Source organism: Myotis nattereri, assembly GCF_964212035.1.
Source record: "Myotis nattereri genome assembly, chromosome: 19".
NCBI lineage: Eukaryota > Metazoa > Chordata > Mammalia > Chiroptera > Vespertilionidae > Myotis > Myotis nattereri.
The window spans coordinates 22,911,268-22,928,468 of record NC_138095.1 but is presented as its reverse complement, the minus strand read 5'-3'; the positions used below and the strand labels follow the sequence as shown (position 1 = coordinate 22,928,468).

The 17,201-nt window shown below is 49.5% G+C and overlaps 1 protein-coding gene across 1 annotated transcript in view; it reads right to left on the bottom strand.

Moving 5' to 3' along the window:
- MYO18B (myosin XVIIIB) overlaps positions 1-17,201 on the bottom strand; it is a gene marked incomplete at its 5' end in the record, with an annotated part of 162,267 nt that overhangs the window by 10,152 nt on the left and 134,914 nt on the right. Inside the window, 3 exons of the mRNA XM_081113701.1 lie at positions 4,189-4,326; positions 5,450-5,494; positions 11,198-11,328. Coding sequence (XP_080969827.1) covers positions 4,189-4,326; positions 5,450-5,494; positions 11,198-11,328 — 314 coding nt within the window. The remainder of the gene's footprint in view (positions 1-4,188; positions 4,327-5,449; positions 5,495-11,197; positions 11,329-17,201) is intronic.

The following is a 17,201-nucleotide window of genomic DNA, read 5'->3' as shown; positions in this document are numbered from 1 at the left end:
CTATGGATTTGTTCGTTTTCTTAGGTGTGGTAACGGTGCAATAGTTAGTTAAGAGTCCTTCTTCTCAGGAGAAAGATATGGAATGATTTAGAGAGTACTGTCATGACATTTTCCAGTTACTTTCACATTGTTTAGCATAAAAATGTGTCTAAGATATACAGAGATGTAGATAAGGAGGTAAAGATAGAAACAAGGTGAATACGAAAAATCATCAGTCATTGTCCAACTAAGGTGGAGGCTAACAGAGTTGTTAAAAAACAAGAAGAAAGAAAGAAGGAGGGAGAGAGGTAAAGAGAAAGGAAGTGACAACTGACAGGTGCTTCTGAGAAACCACTGCTCTATAGATTGTTTAAAAAGCAAACACTTTTACTCACCCCTCCATGTTCAGGCCAAGTGCAGCCTCCTCCAGACGGCCTCCCCCCACCTCCCAGGATGGGCTAGGGGTGTTCTCCGCCCACAGCCCCTGTGCTTCCCCGTCACTCTGCACTGGAATTGCTTGTTTACCCCTTTGCGTCTCCCAACAAGACTGTTAGTTCTTCTATGAACACCCAGTATTTGCAGAGCGCTTCCCGGAAAGTTCATGGGATGGAAAGGGTAGAGCAGGGGTGGGGAACGTCTGGCCCTCAGGCCATGTAAGGCCTGTGGAATCATGTGGTCTGGCCCTACCAAAGCACTGGGGGTGAGTTCATTAAATGTTTGACCAAATACAGCAGGCTGCTTTTTAAGTTGATAATTTTGTATGGCCCGCTGCTAATGATGTTATAAATATCCAAATGGCTCTGGGCAGAGAAAAGGTTCCCCACCCCGGGGGGGGGGGAAGGAATGGAGGGATGGGAAGATGAGGGATTGTGGAAGTGCGGACAGAATGAACTAAGGGCTCCATCTGCCTCATCTGGCTGGTTAACACAACACCCCTACTTATCAGCCAGTCAATGCCTCTTCTCTGGACCTAAAATAGACTCAAAACCAACTTCCGGTTCACAATCGAGTGAACTCCAGGAGTAGTAATGGTTTGGTTTTGATTTGGGTAGTAAATACAAAGGTCTGACTAATTTTTTTAAATTTCATAAAGAGGTATGGATATGGAAAATCACATGGATATGAAGTATGTATGTTTCAATAATAAGTTCACTTAACAAAAATTTAGCTCAATGAGAGAACCACCGATTCTAGAACAATGTTTTGGACCATCAATGACGAATCCAAATGGTTTTACACAAACTTGCTGCTGCCTTAGGTGAGCCTCGGCGTTCCACAGATCTACCCTCTGAGACCTGGAGCTCTGGGCAAGGAAAGGCCCTCTCTCCATGGAACGCCATCTGCGAGGGCCGCTGGCTCCAAGGAGGACTCCTGGACAGAGCGCACACCTGGTCTCCCTTGCTCAGGCCTGGGGTCCAAGGTGTTTGCCTCAAACACTTCCACACCCTCTGTTTTAACATCTTTCCCACTCGTCTTCCTAATCCTGAGAAATCTGAAAAGAGCCCCCTTGTCCTAGGAAGACATGAAGTCATGTTCACGAGAGGCCCCTTCATCAAGGACATTCGGGATGAATTAAAATGATCTGGAGCTCTGGTTCTGTGAGCGCGGAGACCAGTGAATAAATGTACTATTGGAATGAGATTAGCATGGATGCTTAACCTACTTTGAGAACAAGCTGTTTTTAATGCTAAGTGCCATCCATTCATATTTACATAATTAATGAACTAATTACAAAGAAGTCTGATCTAATCATTGGAGCGGGCTTCACGTGACCCGTCCTTGGCTTTCACTCCCGTAGAAGTAATTGCCTTTCCTTGAAAGTAATGCAACTTTATTTTTAAAACAATGCCCTATAATTTAGAGCTCTTTATTAATTCAAGCCAGCCTTATTGCAAATAAAAAAAATCAGCAGGGGGGCGAGAAGGAGGTGGCTGCGGTGTCTAAATCTTTTTCTTTTAAACGAAAGAACCACAAGCCAAGAGGATGGGGCTGGGAATGTTTACAGAAAGCAATTTCCCCCCGGAAAACGGGAAACGTTGTCATGCCATTTTTTTTTAGCCAAAGGAAAGCAGTTATGTTACGTCGGCACCAAAGCAAATGATACATACAACAGTAATTAGCGAAGATTACACAGTAATTAAAATCACGATGATTATGTGAGTGAGAATAATTTATACAATAATCTCCACGCTCGCGTTGCAAGATGGTACACGGCCAACAGCAACAGTGGAGAGCCATGTTTGGTAATAAATTCAAGCCACAGCATCACTAATTATGTGCTGATGGATTGGTCACTGAAATTTACGGATAAATGTCGTCTCTGACCAGGATACACACAATTTTACTGGGACTTCCCAAGGCTACCAAACGGGGAGCACACACACTCTAGTAAGTGTGTTTTCTCTTTCTCCCTCTCCTCTTCCTTTCTTCTTCTTCCTCCTTCCTCCCCTCCCCTCTCCTCTTTCTCCTCCCCTCCCCCTTCATTTTCTGTCTGCGTGATCTTGTTCACTCCCATCATTCAGTCTGGAGTTCCATTGGGCGTGGGGATGGGTGTCCAGAGGGAGCTGGGGCTGGGAGCGCTGTGAGGATGGGGGAGGTGGAGAAAGCCCTTTTAACACCCTCTAGCAGGGCAATGGCCCTGAGGGAGCAGGAAGGAGAGGCCGGGTACCCAGCAGGGCCCAGGTGAGCTGCCAGGACCTGAACAGCCCCTGGCACACCTGTGGCCAGATGTGGAGAGACACTCCTGAGCCAAGTGTGGCCACCACCCCCAAGCCCATAAACTCCGCTCTGGAGGCCACGAGGGTGACACAGTGCCCCCGTTTCAGAAGCTCCTGCCTTTGTCGCAGCGGCTGCACGATTCCCGGGCCGTAAATCATAAAGCTTTAGCTGTATTTCCCCGGAGCTGACATCCCCTTATAAATAATACAGAGAATGCTCGCATGTTTTTGGCAGAAGTCGGCTTTCTCCCTCTCTTGTTTTCAGAGTGACCTCTCTCAGTCAAATTGGAAACGTCCCAGGGACTCGCTTCTCGAGCTCCGAGATGTGCCAGGGGACATGGGGATGGGCAGACAGGAGTCTCATGTCACACTGAAGGGACACTGGGATGACCTGCTAGAATCTAGTCAAGTTTAAAATGCAAACACTTTCTGACCCAGAGAACCCTTTGCCCATGTGCGTGAGGATGTGTGATTTTTTTTTGAAGCCTTACAGGTTAATCGCAAATACCCAGGAGGTAACCAAAAGTGAAACCAGAAGACTACAGTTAATACACCATGGCATGACTGTCAGATCTTTTACAGGCCTTCAGAAGGTGACAGGCGTAGGCGGGGAAAGAGTGCCTAGGTCTACGGTTGAGGGAAGGAAGCGCAATGTAAAAATTTATATAGCGTAATATACACAATAGAGCATCATATCACTTAGGTTTTTTAAAAGTCCACAAATATGCTATGTACTTACTACAAGAACATATGTTTATAAATATATATAGAGAGATATAGAAGGATACACGCCAGACTGAAGATGGTTAATACCATTGGAAAGGGAGCTGAGATTGGGGTGGTGGCCAAGAGGATTTTCACCTTCTCAGTTATATTTTAAGTTCTTGAAAGGGGGATGCATTCACAGATTACTTGTGAATCTATGAATAGAAAGAACTGAAAGTCAAGGCATCTGAACTCTAGGAAAAAGACAAAATCTTGATGTTCAAACGAAGCAAAAACCTCTGAAGGAGAAATCATCTGGTCTGTCTTTAAACTGACTCATCATTAAAAAAAATACGAAAATACTCAAGTGACTGTGTTGATTTAAAAAAAATTATAAATCTAGAACTGTCTATAAATGGGAAACAAGAACTTGCCTTAGATGGGAGGCAGCTATAACAAATACACAGCTATTTTTTAAAATGTTCACCCTGTGCTATTTAAAATCATTTGGAAAATCACGCCTTATGGAGAGCTGCATTAGATCCTCATCATTTCAACTATCTGGGTGGTCAATACAATTATATTTCCTGTTCCTCAGATGAGGAGGTGAAGGCCCAGAGAAGATAATCAACCTGCCCAAAGTCACACAGCTAGGAAGTGGCCGGGGCATATCTCAAACCATCTGGACCATGATTGTCCTTGCGTAGGAGAGAGGAAAGGAAAGACTTCAAAGTCTGAGGTTCTTTGAGATACTGGTCATCCAGAGGCAACAAGGAGACACTCTTACCTGGGGCTGAGGATGCGGCTGCTGATGGCTGACTGTCGAGAGGGGCTCCTCATGGTGTCGGTGGCCACGGACAGAGTACAGCTCAACCAGGACCGCACGCTGCCCTCTGGCTGGGAGCTGAGGATGGAGACGTTATCTCTAGAAGCAGAATGCAGGACACTGTCACCATGATGACAACCACAGTAACAGCAATAATTAGACAGTCACCCCTAATGGAAGCCAGGCCTTGTGGTTAGGGAGGTACATACATAACCTCAATCGATTCTCACAACACCATCCCTGAGGGGTCATGGCTGGTGATTTCCACATTATATAGATGAGAGAATGGGATTTGGGTAGGCTCACTTGGGTCTTGGCCAAGGTCACTCAGCTAATTAGTGATGAAGTTGGGATCCAATACCCATGCTACTAACCCTCCTCTTCCTCGGGAAGATAAATACTCCATTAGGGATGTTGAAGCACCTCCAATTTTAGAGTACATTTGGCATTGGATTTTATACCAAGTGATATGTTTACTGAACATGGTAAGTGTGAAGGTCTTAACTCCTTGCCCGCCTTCCCCAGCATCTTTCTGTCTCTGATAAATATAAATGTATTTATTTGCAGAATAATCTATGCCAGGCACCACTAGAAGGAGCTATTAACATGAACCCAACACTGACCCTGCCCTCAGGAACCCATTATACCACAGTAGACTTCTGTATAAATAATCATGAAAATAAGGAGGAAATTCTCAATGCCATCGAGCGGGACAATAAAGAGGAATCTTTACTGTTTCTTGGAAGCATAGGGAAGGCATCCAACAGTGGCAGTTGAGCTAAACCTTGTTGGAAGGTTAGGGCCTATCCCTGCAGGGCCCGGAGAAAGGAATTTTACACACAGATATGGAGGTCATAAAAAGGTGGAGCATGGATAATATGGACAGCAGGAGTCCAGGGTAGACAAGGAAGTAAGGGTGAGAATGTGCAGGGCTCAGATGTCGATTTGAAAAGTCTATTCTGAGGTAATAGGGAGCCACCGCAGGTGTTTGCGGAGGACAGTGGCATCCTAAGTCCTGGGCATCTCTCTGTCTAAAAGAGGCTGGACAGTTCGATAATATGTGCCCAGTGCTGTATATTACGACTATGGAGCCAGAGCTCTGAGGGGCATTGCTGATCATTCTCCAAGGAGGCATGGACGTTCCCTCTGCAGACTGGACAGAGACCAGGGGCTTGCTCCTGGCTGTGGTGTCGGCTGCTTGTTCTACTCAGGGTGAACTTACATCTCCTTTCTGTCGCGGCCACCACAGTCCACTGCCGTCTGGACACTAGAGGAGGCACAAGAAAGAGTCGGTTTATCCTCCTGCTGCCAGGAAGCGAGGCCTCTCCCTGCTGGACAGCCGGGCGTACCTCCTCACAGGTGTCAGTTGAACCATCTTCAACTGAACCCAGCACAGGAAGGTCTTTAGAGCTAATGAAGGCACAGGCTGCTGTTAATTCGTGACCACTATTCACCCAGGTGACCCCATGAGTATGAGCCCCATTGGGGGGGGGGTGTCTCAGTGTTTAAATTCATCACCAGGTGGACTTTTTACAAGTCATTGATTATTGACCATGGCAGGTCCTTGAGTTTCTGCACCATGGTCCAATGAGCCCTTTAGTTCTGGGAGGTCTCACAGGAGCTACCAAGAGGTCAGGGAGAGGGACCTAGGAGGGTCCCAAACCTCCCTTTCTCATGCCAATCAAAATATGGCTGTAGTCCATCCTAAGCTAGAATTCTCTGTAGGGGTTTGCTCTGGTGTAAAAAACGAGGGTTCTACTCAAAGGAGGGAGTTTGAGACCCACTGACCCTTTCACCATATGAAGAAAGTGTTGCTGGACTGCAAGCTCTATGAGCAGGTCCATGTCTATCTGTTCCCTACTGTATCTCTGTATGTCCTAACACAAAAGGTACTCCACTGATGATGATGGTGGTGGTGGTGAAGATGCTGATGATTTTAACCTGTTGAGTGGGCAAGCTGAGGCCCAGGAAGGCTGCGGGACCTGTCCGTGGTGCTGATCCACATGGCAGTGCAGCCAAGGCCGGAACCCTCATCTCCCGATACCTGTAGTCAGTGCTTCTTTCTCTCACCTTGGCGCATGAGGTTTTTAAATAAATGTGCCAGGCATTTGTAGGCAGGAGATTGATGATTAGCAAGATAATTAATTGTCTTCTGTTGTATTCCTTTAGGGCAAGTCTTTGCCAGACAACTCCAGGCTGAATACAAACACGGCCGGGGAAGTAATACATGAGTGCACTGGGCCTGCATCACAGTGACAGACACAAGTTCGCCAGAATGACAGGCTAGTTACGTGGCAGAGAAAGAGACCTTGACAGGAGGAAGGGGGGAGAAGGGGCATGCTCGGCAGGACAGCAGAGCGCGATCATTAGAAGTCTGGGTGATGGAGTCAGCCTGGAGTCAAATCACAACCTGTTACTCACTGGGTGAGCTGGGGCCCGTCTCCTGACTTCTCTAAGAAGCAGCTCGTCATTGCAGACTTGGGGTGGTAATGGTACCAACCTCAGAGACTTGTGTGAGAACAATATATGCAAAACAGGTGGGTTGCACGGCCCGGCCACAAGGTCCCCAGGAAAGAGCAGCCATTAGCAGAATGATCATTTGTTTCCTGTAACGCCCGAGTAGGCAAGCAGTGTGGAGCGCTCACGCCCTGTGACCCCCACTAGCTGGGTATCCAGGCCTCACAAGCTACAAAGATGCCGAGAAAGCACGTGACCTCTGTGGCATCGCCAAAACATACGCCATCCTATGCCAGGGTCCCGTGTTTAATTTGGAATGGGTCATTAGAATATGGGATAAATTCTTTTAAGCTTTTCTCCAGTCCCAGGGCATGCTAATTATTCCAAAAGGGGAGAGCAAACTAGAAGGTAAGAGAATTGTAGGAAAAGAGATGCGGGTAGCTCCAAGGCCTGTCTGGCCCATCTGGCCAGAGCCGGGGCCCACTCATAAATAAACTCACTCAGGATGATGCCCTTAATGGCAACTGTGATCTCTGGCTAGACCCAGATATTTCTACTTGTCCCACTGCAGTCCAATTTTAGCCAAGTGAAGAGGATAATATACAACTGAACTCAACGCAGTAACAGAGGACTCTTTCTAGAACATTCATCTCAGATTGGGCCAGCTGGAATGGATACACTCTCAGCTGACCTAGAGTCAGAGGTCATCCTTTGGCCTCTCCACACCCCCCCCACCCCCACCCCCACCCCCACCCCAAACCATCAGCCAAGGAGACAGGCAGAGCAGCCGCAGACCCTGGGCCAGGATGGATGGGGCTGTCTGTCAGCGGACGCATCCCTCCCTCCATGACTAATGAGCGTGCTCCGAGCCTGGGGTAGCCGCCTAAAGCATTTCCCCATTAATCTAAGAAGGCTGGCGCCCCAGCCCGAGTTACCAGGCAGTGCTCCAGAGCGGGAGAGCACGCGTTTAAAGGCTGCCGCACAGCCCACCTGGCTTTCTGAGCACGTAGCCACGTTTCCAGCCTGGAAGGCCTGTTACGCTCGGCTCTAATTCCCAACATGGGGAAATGTGACTTTTTATAATTTGAACAAGTCTCTCAAAGAACCTCACCTCCAGCGAGCGGAAGCATCACTCTCCCTCCCGGCGGGTCGGAATCCTAATTGAGAGCTCAGTTTGGAGAAGAACCTCAGACCAATCCCGCAGGCTCCCGTCCAAACCTCTTATCCCCGGTGACAAGACAATTAAGAGGGAAGTGCAGCGTGGAGCTGCCAGGACGGGGAGGAGCACGGGCAGCCCTGGGGCCGGGGCTGGGCCCTCTGCTCCGGACAGCAGCTCCGCAACCTAGCCAAGCATACAGCCCTTGTCTATTGTTGACAGCCATTTCAATCGCCCTGCGACCAGAGGACGTAGTCTGTACAGTATTAGTGCTCCAAAATGTGTTGAGATCTCTTCGTGGGCAATTTTCCCCATTCTTCCCCCATCTCTATGCTATTCCTGAAATCTGTGCTCCAGGGCAGCGAGTTCAGACCATGGCCTGCTGAGAGTTAAAAAATGCTCCCTAGAGCCACGTGGGGTCAGGGCTGGCTTCACTCTTGCCCAGAGGGCCTGTGCTTGGAGTTATGCTGTGTCGCTGTCCTGAAATTCTGAATGCATTTTGAACAAGACCACCCATATTTTTATCTCCCAGTGGGCCCGCTAATGATGGAGTTGATCCTGCCTGGGGTTCCAGAGCACATCAAGGAACCCGAGAACTCAGGGGGCTCCATTTCCAGAGAGGAAGGTGGGGAGAAGGATGAGAAAGCGGTGGAAGGTAGGGTGGAGAAGGAGGAGCAGAGAGAAGTGCTTTTCTCTCATTTCCCTACTCAGGTAAAGAGAAGTGGGCAGCTCCAAAGCTTTATAATGTGGCCAGGGCCTGGGGCCACTGTTACACTAACTTGGAATGAGGCCCTTAATGGCAGCTTCGATCCTTGGTGAGGCCCAGGTACCTCAGTTTGTCCCACTGTGGCCTGATTTTAGCCAATTTAAAAGGATCCATGCTGGAAAAGGTACAATATACATCCAGCACAGAGGCCTCATTTCCAGAGCATTCGTCTTTGTGACCTTAGTCCCTAGGTGAGAATCTGCTCCTTGCTTCTTGTCACACCTCCTTCCCGGCCTGTCCCCACACCCCTGACCATGGCCCCTCTTTTCCCCTCTCCGATTTTGTCATCTTTGTAATTTTTATTGTTTATCTGAAAAGGAATCTCTTACTATGCAAGTCAAGATGGTTCAGAAGCTTTGCTCGTTGGCAAAAACAAACAAAACACAAGTACTAGTATTCGCAGCCACCAGGTCCCTTTGTAACAAATGCAACAGCTCTGGCGTTTCTATTTGCAGAAGAGCTAGCTGAGCATCAAGCGGTAACATCAGCAATAGGAGTTTGTAATTACAAACACTATGCTGTCACAACACTAGTAGAACTGGAGGAGGGGCGGCGGACGGGGCGCCCCTCCGTGTAATCACGGGCGGGGAGCAGCTGCGACATCGGTATCTGCCATTTCACCAGCAATTTGGCAGCTGTACAAATTCGTAGGGAGTAGTGGAAACACTCCATGTGCATGGAAGCCATTTTTGCAGAAATTGGAGATTTCTGAGATAAAGCCCTCTCTTTGGAGGCAAGAGCATGAGGTTTTAGAGCCACTGGGTCTCTGCTGTGAAGATGCTGGGTATGAGCAACTTCGTGGGAAAGTTGGAGGTTACATGTCTCTGAGCAGCGTAGGACCTGCTCAGGCCTGCACCGAGGGAAGAGCGAGTTCCCGTGCTAAGATCAGCCGTAGCAAGCACCTCATTTACTAGCACGTGAGCAAAATCTCCCAGGGAGGGTGCTGGTGTAGCCGGGTGTGTGCATGCTCACTGTAGAGATATTAGAAGATAGAAATAAGCTTGAAGAAAACAAAAATTTAGGTCACCTGTAGTGCCTTTTCTCTTGGGATGAGAGTACTTCCTTTCAGTCTTTTTTCTTGACGAGATAGAGTCAGCTCTGACACAGATGTCCAGTTCTTTCCACCGGCTAAACCACAGCTGACTTGCAACTCCCTGTATCTCCCTCACAGCCCATCTCATGGCCACATTGCCCACTGGTCAGTTCAGGCCCCTGTATCCACACTATTGAAAGGAGTGTGACAGGCAAAGGTCTGGGTAGGAACCTGGGCAGCCCTGGGTTCTAAGTCTGAGTATAGTGCTCATTTGCTGTGTGACTTTGAACTTCTCTGAGGTCAGGATCCTCATGTGCAAATGGAGAAGGCTGCACTCTGTGGTCTAACCTTTGACTCTTCTGGCTGCAGCCTGGACCATCCCCCACCCACCCCTGAGAAGACCATGAGGGACAGGGGCTGGTGCAGCCCACACAGGTGGGTGCAGGGGTGGCTGGCTGGTGTTGGGAGGGGACCGCCTCTGAAGGTCAGGTGAAGGCACCCTGCTCCTTATCAAAGCCATGCACAAAACATGTCTCTCCCGCGGCCCAGGCCTTGAGACAGGCAGTTGTCATTTCACAGAAACAACACGCTGAGGCCACAGAGGAAGCAGGAGCTGTGTGCCCCGCCAGGACACTTCCGACTCCTACCAGCCGAGGAGCCCACCCATGGCCCCTGGCAGCTGGAGGCTCGAGTGGGTGCCGAGAAGCAGCCTGTCTTCCGAGGAGGAGAGAAGCCCTGGCACTGAACTGGGGTGGTCTCGCCGATCACCAACCAGCTAATCTTGCGTCCTTGAACTAGTTGTTGCCTTTGTAAAATGTGTTCTTATTCTGCATGAACACGGCTCATGCTCTTACAGCAGTTACACGCCCCGCACGTGCAGATGTTCATCTAAGTAATATTCATCTATTAACTCATTTAATTCTAAGAACCCTATGTGGTAGGTAATGGGTTGAATATACAAAATGTCCAGTCTGTAGATCAAAAGTTGCCGAATCAGCCCGGTTGGCATGGCTCAGTGGTTGGGTGTCAACTGATGAACCAGGAAATCACCGGGTCGATTGCTGGTCAGGACACATGCCCAAGTTTTGGGCTCAATCCCCAGTGTGGGGTGTGTAGGAAGCAGCTGATTGATGATTCCCTCTCATCAATGATCTCCCCCCCCCCTTCCTCTCTCGGAAATCAATAAAAACATATTAAAAAGAAAGTGGCTGAATCTTGGCAATTTGATGTGGTTTGTCCAATAGCATCATGTCCACTTTACAGATGAGGGAGTCAGGTCCGGATTGGACATGTACTTTGCCTGAAATCACAGTGCAGTCCCTCTGCAGCCACTCCCCACACTGCCCCACTCCCCAGAGGCTTGGAAGCTGGGCAAGGTGGCATCCTGTCTTTCCTCACCTGAGCTGGCCAGATACCTCCCACCCCAAACACATTTGGGCCTCCCAGCAGATGTGGCCCCCAGACCCCTGAGTGGGAGCTCTGGCCACTGAAGACCACGGCGCTCCCCGGGGTGCAGCCCACCTGCTGCGCCCAGCCCCCCAGCACCCCCGTAGGTTACCTCTCTGTGTCACTGTCGCTGGATGCCACCTCTTCCAAGGCTGCCTGCAGGTCAGCAATCCTCCGGATGGACGTCTCCAGGTCTGTCTGGAGGGTCTGTCTCACTGTTGCCAGTTCCTCCACGTACTTCTCCTGGAGACGAGACCACAGCCACACTAGCCTTGAGCATGAACCCCAGCCCCCCATGAGGGCCCGGGGAACAGGCAGACCCCGGGCTCAGCCTAGAGGGCACCGAGCACCTATTAGCATGGTGAGTACCCCTCTCTGGGGATGGACTTATCAAACCCTCAGATCAACGCTCGGGATTTTATAGGGAAGTGGATGCGCAAGGGCCTCCAGGGCATGGTCCGAGGACAGACACCCTCCCCTCTGCTGGGGGTGCGACCCGGGGCCGTGCTTTGAACCTGCACCACCTGCTGCCCAGGCAGATGAGGAAATGCATGAAAATGCATGTTTCCCGGAAGTGCCCCAGAGCATGCTCCGGAAGCTGAGTCTGTGCCCCAGGGTTGGATCTGGTGCGTGAGGTTGGGGGGAGGGCAGGACGATAATGGTTCCCTCTCGGTTCTTTCACCTCGACTCCCCCAACTTTCCATCCCCCAAGGCAGCAAAGGCAGAGCTGGCAAGCCATCGGCCTTTATTTGGAGGTCTCTGTGCCCAGCACTATATTCAGTGTTTCCCGCTTCTGACCTCACTGGCTCCTCACAAGTCTGGCAAATGTGTCACCCTTACTGCTCCCATTTCACAGATGAGAAACCGAGGCCATGAGTAGAGAAAGTTTAATGGCAGCGCTGGAACTGAGCTGGGTGCATCTGACTTCTTGCTCATCCCTTCACTCGCTGACACCCCCAGTCAGGTCCGGGGAAATCCATGACTTCTACTTGCAACATATTCCACATCCCCTGCCCTTTAACACAGTGACTGTCAACTGAGGGCGAGCTTGCCCCCCAGGGGACACTGGGCAATGTGCACGGACAGTTTTGGTTGTCACAACTTTGGGGCTTGTTCCTGGCATCTAGTGGAAAGGCCAGGAGTGCTGCTCACATCCTACAATACAGAGGATCGTCCCCCACCACAGAGAACAACCCTGCCCAGATGTCACCAGTACTCAGTCTGAGGAAGCCTGAGTTAAACTGGAAACTCATCTGGCTCTGCGCTGGGGATGCCTGGAGCAGAGCTATCGACAGACAACTCGGAGAAGCTGAGAGCCGCCTGCCCCCCAGCACTGGGACTGGGTAGGGGAATGCCAATGTGTGACTCTGAGGCCGTTAGGCAGACATTACCATTATCTGGCAGCAGGGACGGCCTCTGTGGAATAATGTTAAGCAAACGGAACAGACAGGGAACTACATGCCCGCGTCTATGCAAACTACACACACACACTTGGAGGGACACATGGGAGCTGAGAATATTCGGGGGGGTGGGTGGGGGGTGAAGAGGGTTTGCAGACAAGGTTTTTCCAATAAGCTGTTCTAATGATGTTTATTTTTTCACTGTTGTGTTAAGGAAAAGACATGTATCAACTGACCGGAGTGTGGCGAGGTGAACATATAAGGATACGGGGTCCGACCTATGGGTGACTCTCAGCTGCTCAGTTAACTGACTAGCTGTGTGGCCTTGGACAGGCCACAGCCCTCTCTGACCTGGGGTCACTCTCCTCTCATTTGTGGGTGACGAAACTGAGGCCACACCGTCCCCGAGGACAGCTGGGAGCAGAGGAGAGACGGGAGCCCCGCTCTGCCAGCTCCCAGTCTCTGATCTTTCTGGGGCTACATGTGCACACCCCGATGCAAGCCAGCGAGGACCGGCTGCTCCCCACTACCAAGGCACTCAGTTCTCCTTGGAGATGGGCTTGTCTGTTCATCGTGTGGTATGTCTGTGCTTTTCCAGCTTGAGAGAGAGAGAGAGAGAGAGAGAGAGAGAGAGAACTGAGACAGCCCAGGAGCCACGCCGAGTGGCTGAGAGAAGGGGTGGCGTGGAGAGAGGCAGGGACTCGCACAGGCTCAGTGGGAACACTCCACGGAGACCGATCGGGGAAATTTGGAGTCGGTGTAATCAGCAATCAGCAAACCCTTCCTGCTTCAACTGGAAAACCACACAGAGCCTGCTGATTGCAGGGACCAGGTGACAGGGACGCGGTGGTCTTTCCCTGGGGCAGACAAAACAGGGCCCCACCCGAGAGCGAGAGCGCTGAGAGACACGGGGACACGAGGGAGGAGGGCGCACAGGGAGGCGCCGTCCGGCCTGGGAGCCGGGCTCCTTCCAGCCGTCATGACGCATGACTAGCGAAGCTCAGGACAGGGTCAGGATGGCCACATGCAAACGGGGTCGCGACTCAAAGCCAGTCATTCTCTCTCCTTGGAGACTTGGAGAACAGAGACATGATTTGGAGGGTGGGGGGGTATTAGGATATGACTATTAAGATAGATGTATACAGCAGAAACCTACTAATAAACATACCAATTGCCCATATTAATCTATAGTTACAATATAGTGATGTAGATATTATTACAGAAACACAATATACTAATATATACTATATATTCACTATATATTCACTGTGTGTGTGTGTGTGTGTGTGTGTGTATATATATATATATATATATATATATATATATTCATATATATTCATATACAGATGCTCCTCGACTTTGGGTGGGGTGATGTCCTGATAAACACATCGTAAGTTTAAAATATTGTAAGTGGAAACTGCATTTAACGCGCCTGACCTGCTGAACGGCATGGCCTAGCCCCGCCTCCGTTCATGGCGCTCAGAACAGCTGCACTATCAGCAACCCCACTGTAAATTGAGGCGCGGGTAGAACAGATTTCTTCTTCTCACCAGCACCAGGAGGCACGGATGGGCATTCCGTAGTCATGATGGGATGCAAAACCACAAAGCACTGGCGACACATACACTGTAGAGCCCTATCGCTAGTCCAGAAAAAGATCAAAATCTGAAATTTAAATTACAAGTTCTGCTGAATGCGTATGGCTTTTATGCCCCCATAAAGTTGAAAAATTGTAAGTCAAATCATCATAGGTCACCATTCATGTATTCATTTAATAAACATTTACTGAGCACTTACTATGTGCCAGCACTGATGGAGGCACAGGGAATATAGACAGAAAAAATCCTAACTTCCATGGAGCTATAGTCTTACAGGGGCCTATCTGTATTGCAGGTGTCCAGAACACACCCTCACTAATGCATGCACAGTATACACCATGTGCACAGAGATCTATGCAATAGCATGTAGCATGTGTACCTGCTGGCCTCCCAGCACCGCTCAGGAGAATCATGCACCATGTGGCACTCTCAGGCTGCTCCCCCTGCTGCACAGAGCTGCCGGGGGGGGGGGGGGGGGCGTTCATCTGATCATTAGTGGCTGCAATTAACATTGTCTCCTCTTGTGATGTTCAATTAGCGGCTAATATCTAAAACCGTTGTGTGTTTTCTCTGCCCAGGACAGCTGTCTTCAGAGAACCCTCTCCTGTCTGCAAGTGCCCAGGACGTCAGATGGCAGTTCCGAGCCTCGCGAACCTCAAGGCATCCCCCACCCAAGACCTCCCAAAATTAGTTTCACAAGTTTTTATTATAGATTAGACAATCTCACAACACCCCCAAAACATGATGAAAAATCTTATTTTTTTTCTGGTGCAGTAAAGATTAATAGAAACTTCATGTTACAGAGCCTGGTATAAAAAAAAAAATTTACACACACATATGCTATTATAAGTATGTGTGTCTGAATGTGTATGCACCTGTGTATATAGATACACACACAAATATTCCTACTCTGACATCTCCCTAATGTAAGTATTGAACTAATTAATAAATGAATATATTCATTTCTATTTCTCGCATGTTCAAGCACTCTCCTAAATTCAAAATACCTACTCTCACATAATCCTTTTAAGAAGCCTCAGAATCAAGTACTATAGCAACACGTAAAAGGCAGCTGGAGAATATTACCCCAAAGTAATAGTGGAGTTATTATGTCGGTGTGGTGAGGAATCAGGTGATTTTTATTTTCCTTTTGATACTTCTCCAGTTTTCTGCAGGGAATATGAATTACTTTTATTGTCAGAAAGCTAAAAAACAGAAGACTTCATTTCTCTCTGACACTACAAGGCACAGTCCCCTGGTCCATCTACCTGCTCACTGCCTCTCAAGCCCTTATTACCCCCATTTTACAGATGTGCAGGCTGAGTCTCAGAGAGGTTAAGTCCCTTGTCCAGGGACATGCGACCAAGACATGATGATCCAGAGCTGGACCCAGGTCTCCGGAACCCGGCCCACAGCTCGCTCCCCCGTTGCCTCTAGTTCCTGCTTCATCCAAGGATGCCTGTGCCTCCGAAAGGGTGGGGAGTCTTCCCAGAAAGAAAGATTATGAGGAACTGCCATTGTTTCGTTCCAACTGTCCAAGGGTCATTTGCCCGGGAGAAATGAGGCTGCGGGAAAAATAAAGGCCCTGGGAATGACGTCCTGGTTAAAGCTCCATATTAACAACGAAGTGAGCCTTGGTGGGGAGTGTGCAGCCTCATCTTGGGAAAGGAAGGAGTTGAGATGCCCACTAGAAAATCTAAAAATGCATCAGATTTCCTTATTTAAGACGGAAAAAGCCCAACCTCCAGCAAGAAGAGGATCTGGGGGAAAAGTGGTCATCCCTATCCACGGTCCCTTCTTCTTTCTTCACGTTCACCCTGCAAGTTCATTGTTTTTTGGTCTATTTTTATGACGTGGTAATAGACACAGAGACTCATCAAAGACCCCCAAGTCGCACAGCTAGAAAGTGACAGACCGATGGAAGCCGAGGCCTATTTCCAAAGGTTGTCTCATCCCACCCTTTTCTTCGCCCGTGGCAGGCATGTCTAATTGATCCCTGCACAGCAGATCCAGGCCTTCAGGAGCCAGAGTCCAGTACTACCCTGTGTCAACAGGGACTCCCAACTCTGCCACCCTTTCTCAATCCTCCTGGAGATGCCTCCTGAATCCTCAAAGAAGACACACATACGTTGACTGCTGAGTGCTCTATGGAATTAAAGGAAAATACACCCACAACATTTAGGGAGACGCCCTGGTGGGAGGGGAAGGGAAGATGCAAACTAACACCTGGGAAGCAGCCCGAGAGGCACTGGCTGCAGAACAAGCACCTGTGTGAATTCTGAGGGGTTACTCATCCCTTCTTACTCCCAGTTCCTCATCTGCTACAACGACAGTATTATTCTGTCAGAAGGTCATTGCCAGAAACACATGAAACTGTGTGAAACTGCGCACATCTGGTTTACCTAACACAGGGGCTCGTACTTGACACATAACAAACTTTCCTTCTTTCCTAAGTAAAGACTCTGAAAATATGAAGCCTGCAGGTATTGTAGACAGCCTCATTTTTTCAGGAAATGAAGTCTAAGAACCTGATGCTTTCTTTTTTTATGGGGGTGTGGGGGGTGTGGAAGGATTTACTACAATGCCCCAAAGGATTCTGTATCCGTCAGGAAAATCAGAATCACTCTAGATGGTTGAACCGAAGGAATTTCATGCAGGGACTCAGCTATCCTGGTGATGAGAAAGATGAGAAGGGAAAAGCGATTATCAACAGCGGGAAGGCACTGCCAACCGAGGGCTGGAAGGAAAAGCCAAGAAGTCGGGCCGCCCAATGGGAGGTGAACCTCAACAGGGCTGCCTGCTGGAAGCTGGTGCCGTGGAGGAGGGGGGTCCCTAACGGGACCTGGGATTACAGAGGCTCCGCTGCTGCCAGGGACCCCGCTCCAGACCATGAGCGGCAGGAAGAAACATGGCTTCCCTCCTGCCTTACAGCTGTCCATCGCTGCCTGTCCCTGGCGCACCTACCAGCAGGCAGCCAGGAAACAGCTCCCTGCAATTCTGAGCAGAGCAGAGAAGGGGCGGGGGTAGACCTCCAAGCATCAGGAGGGCTACAGGCACAGAGCACAGCAGCATCGGGCTCAGTCCAGGCCCCACTACTGAGGACAGACAAGGCTGCTTC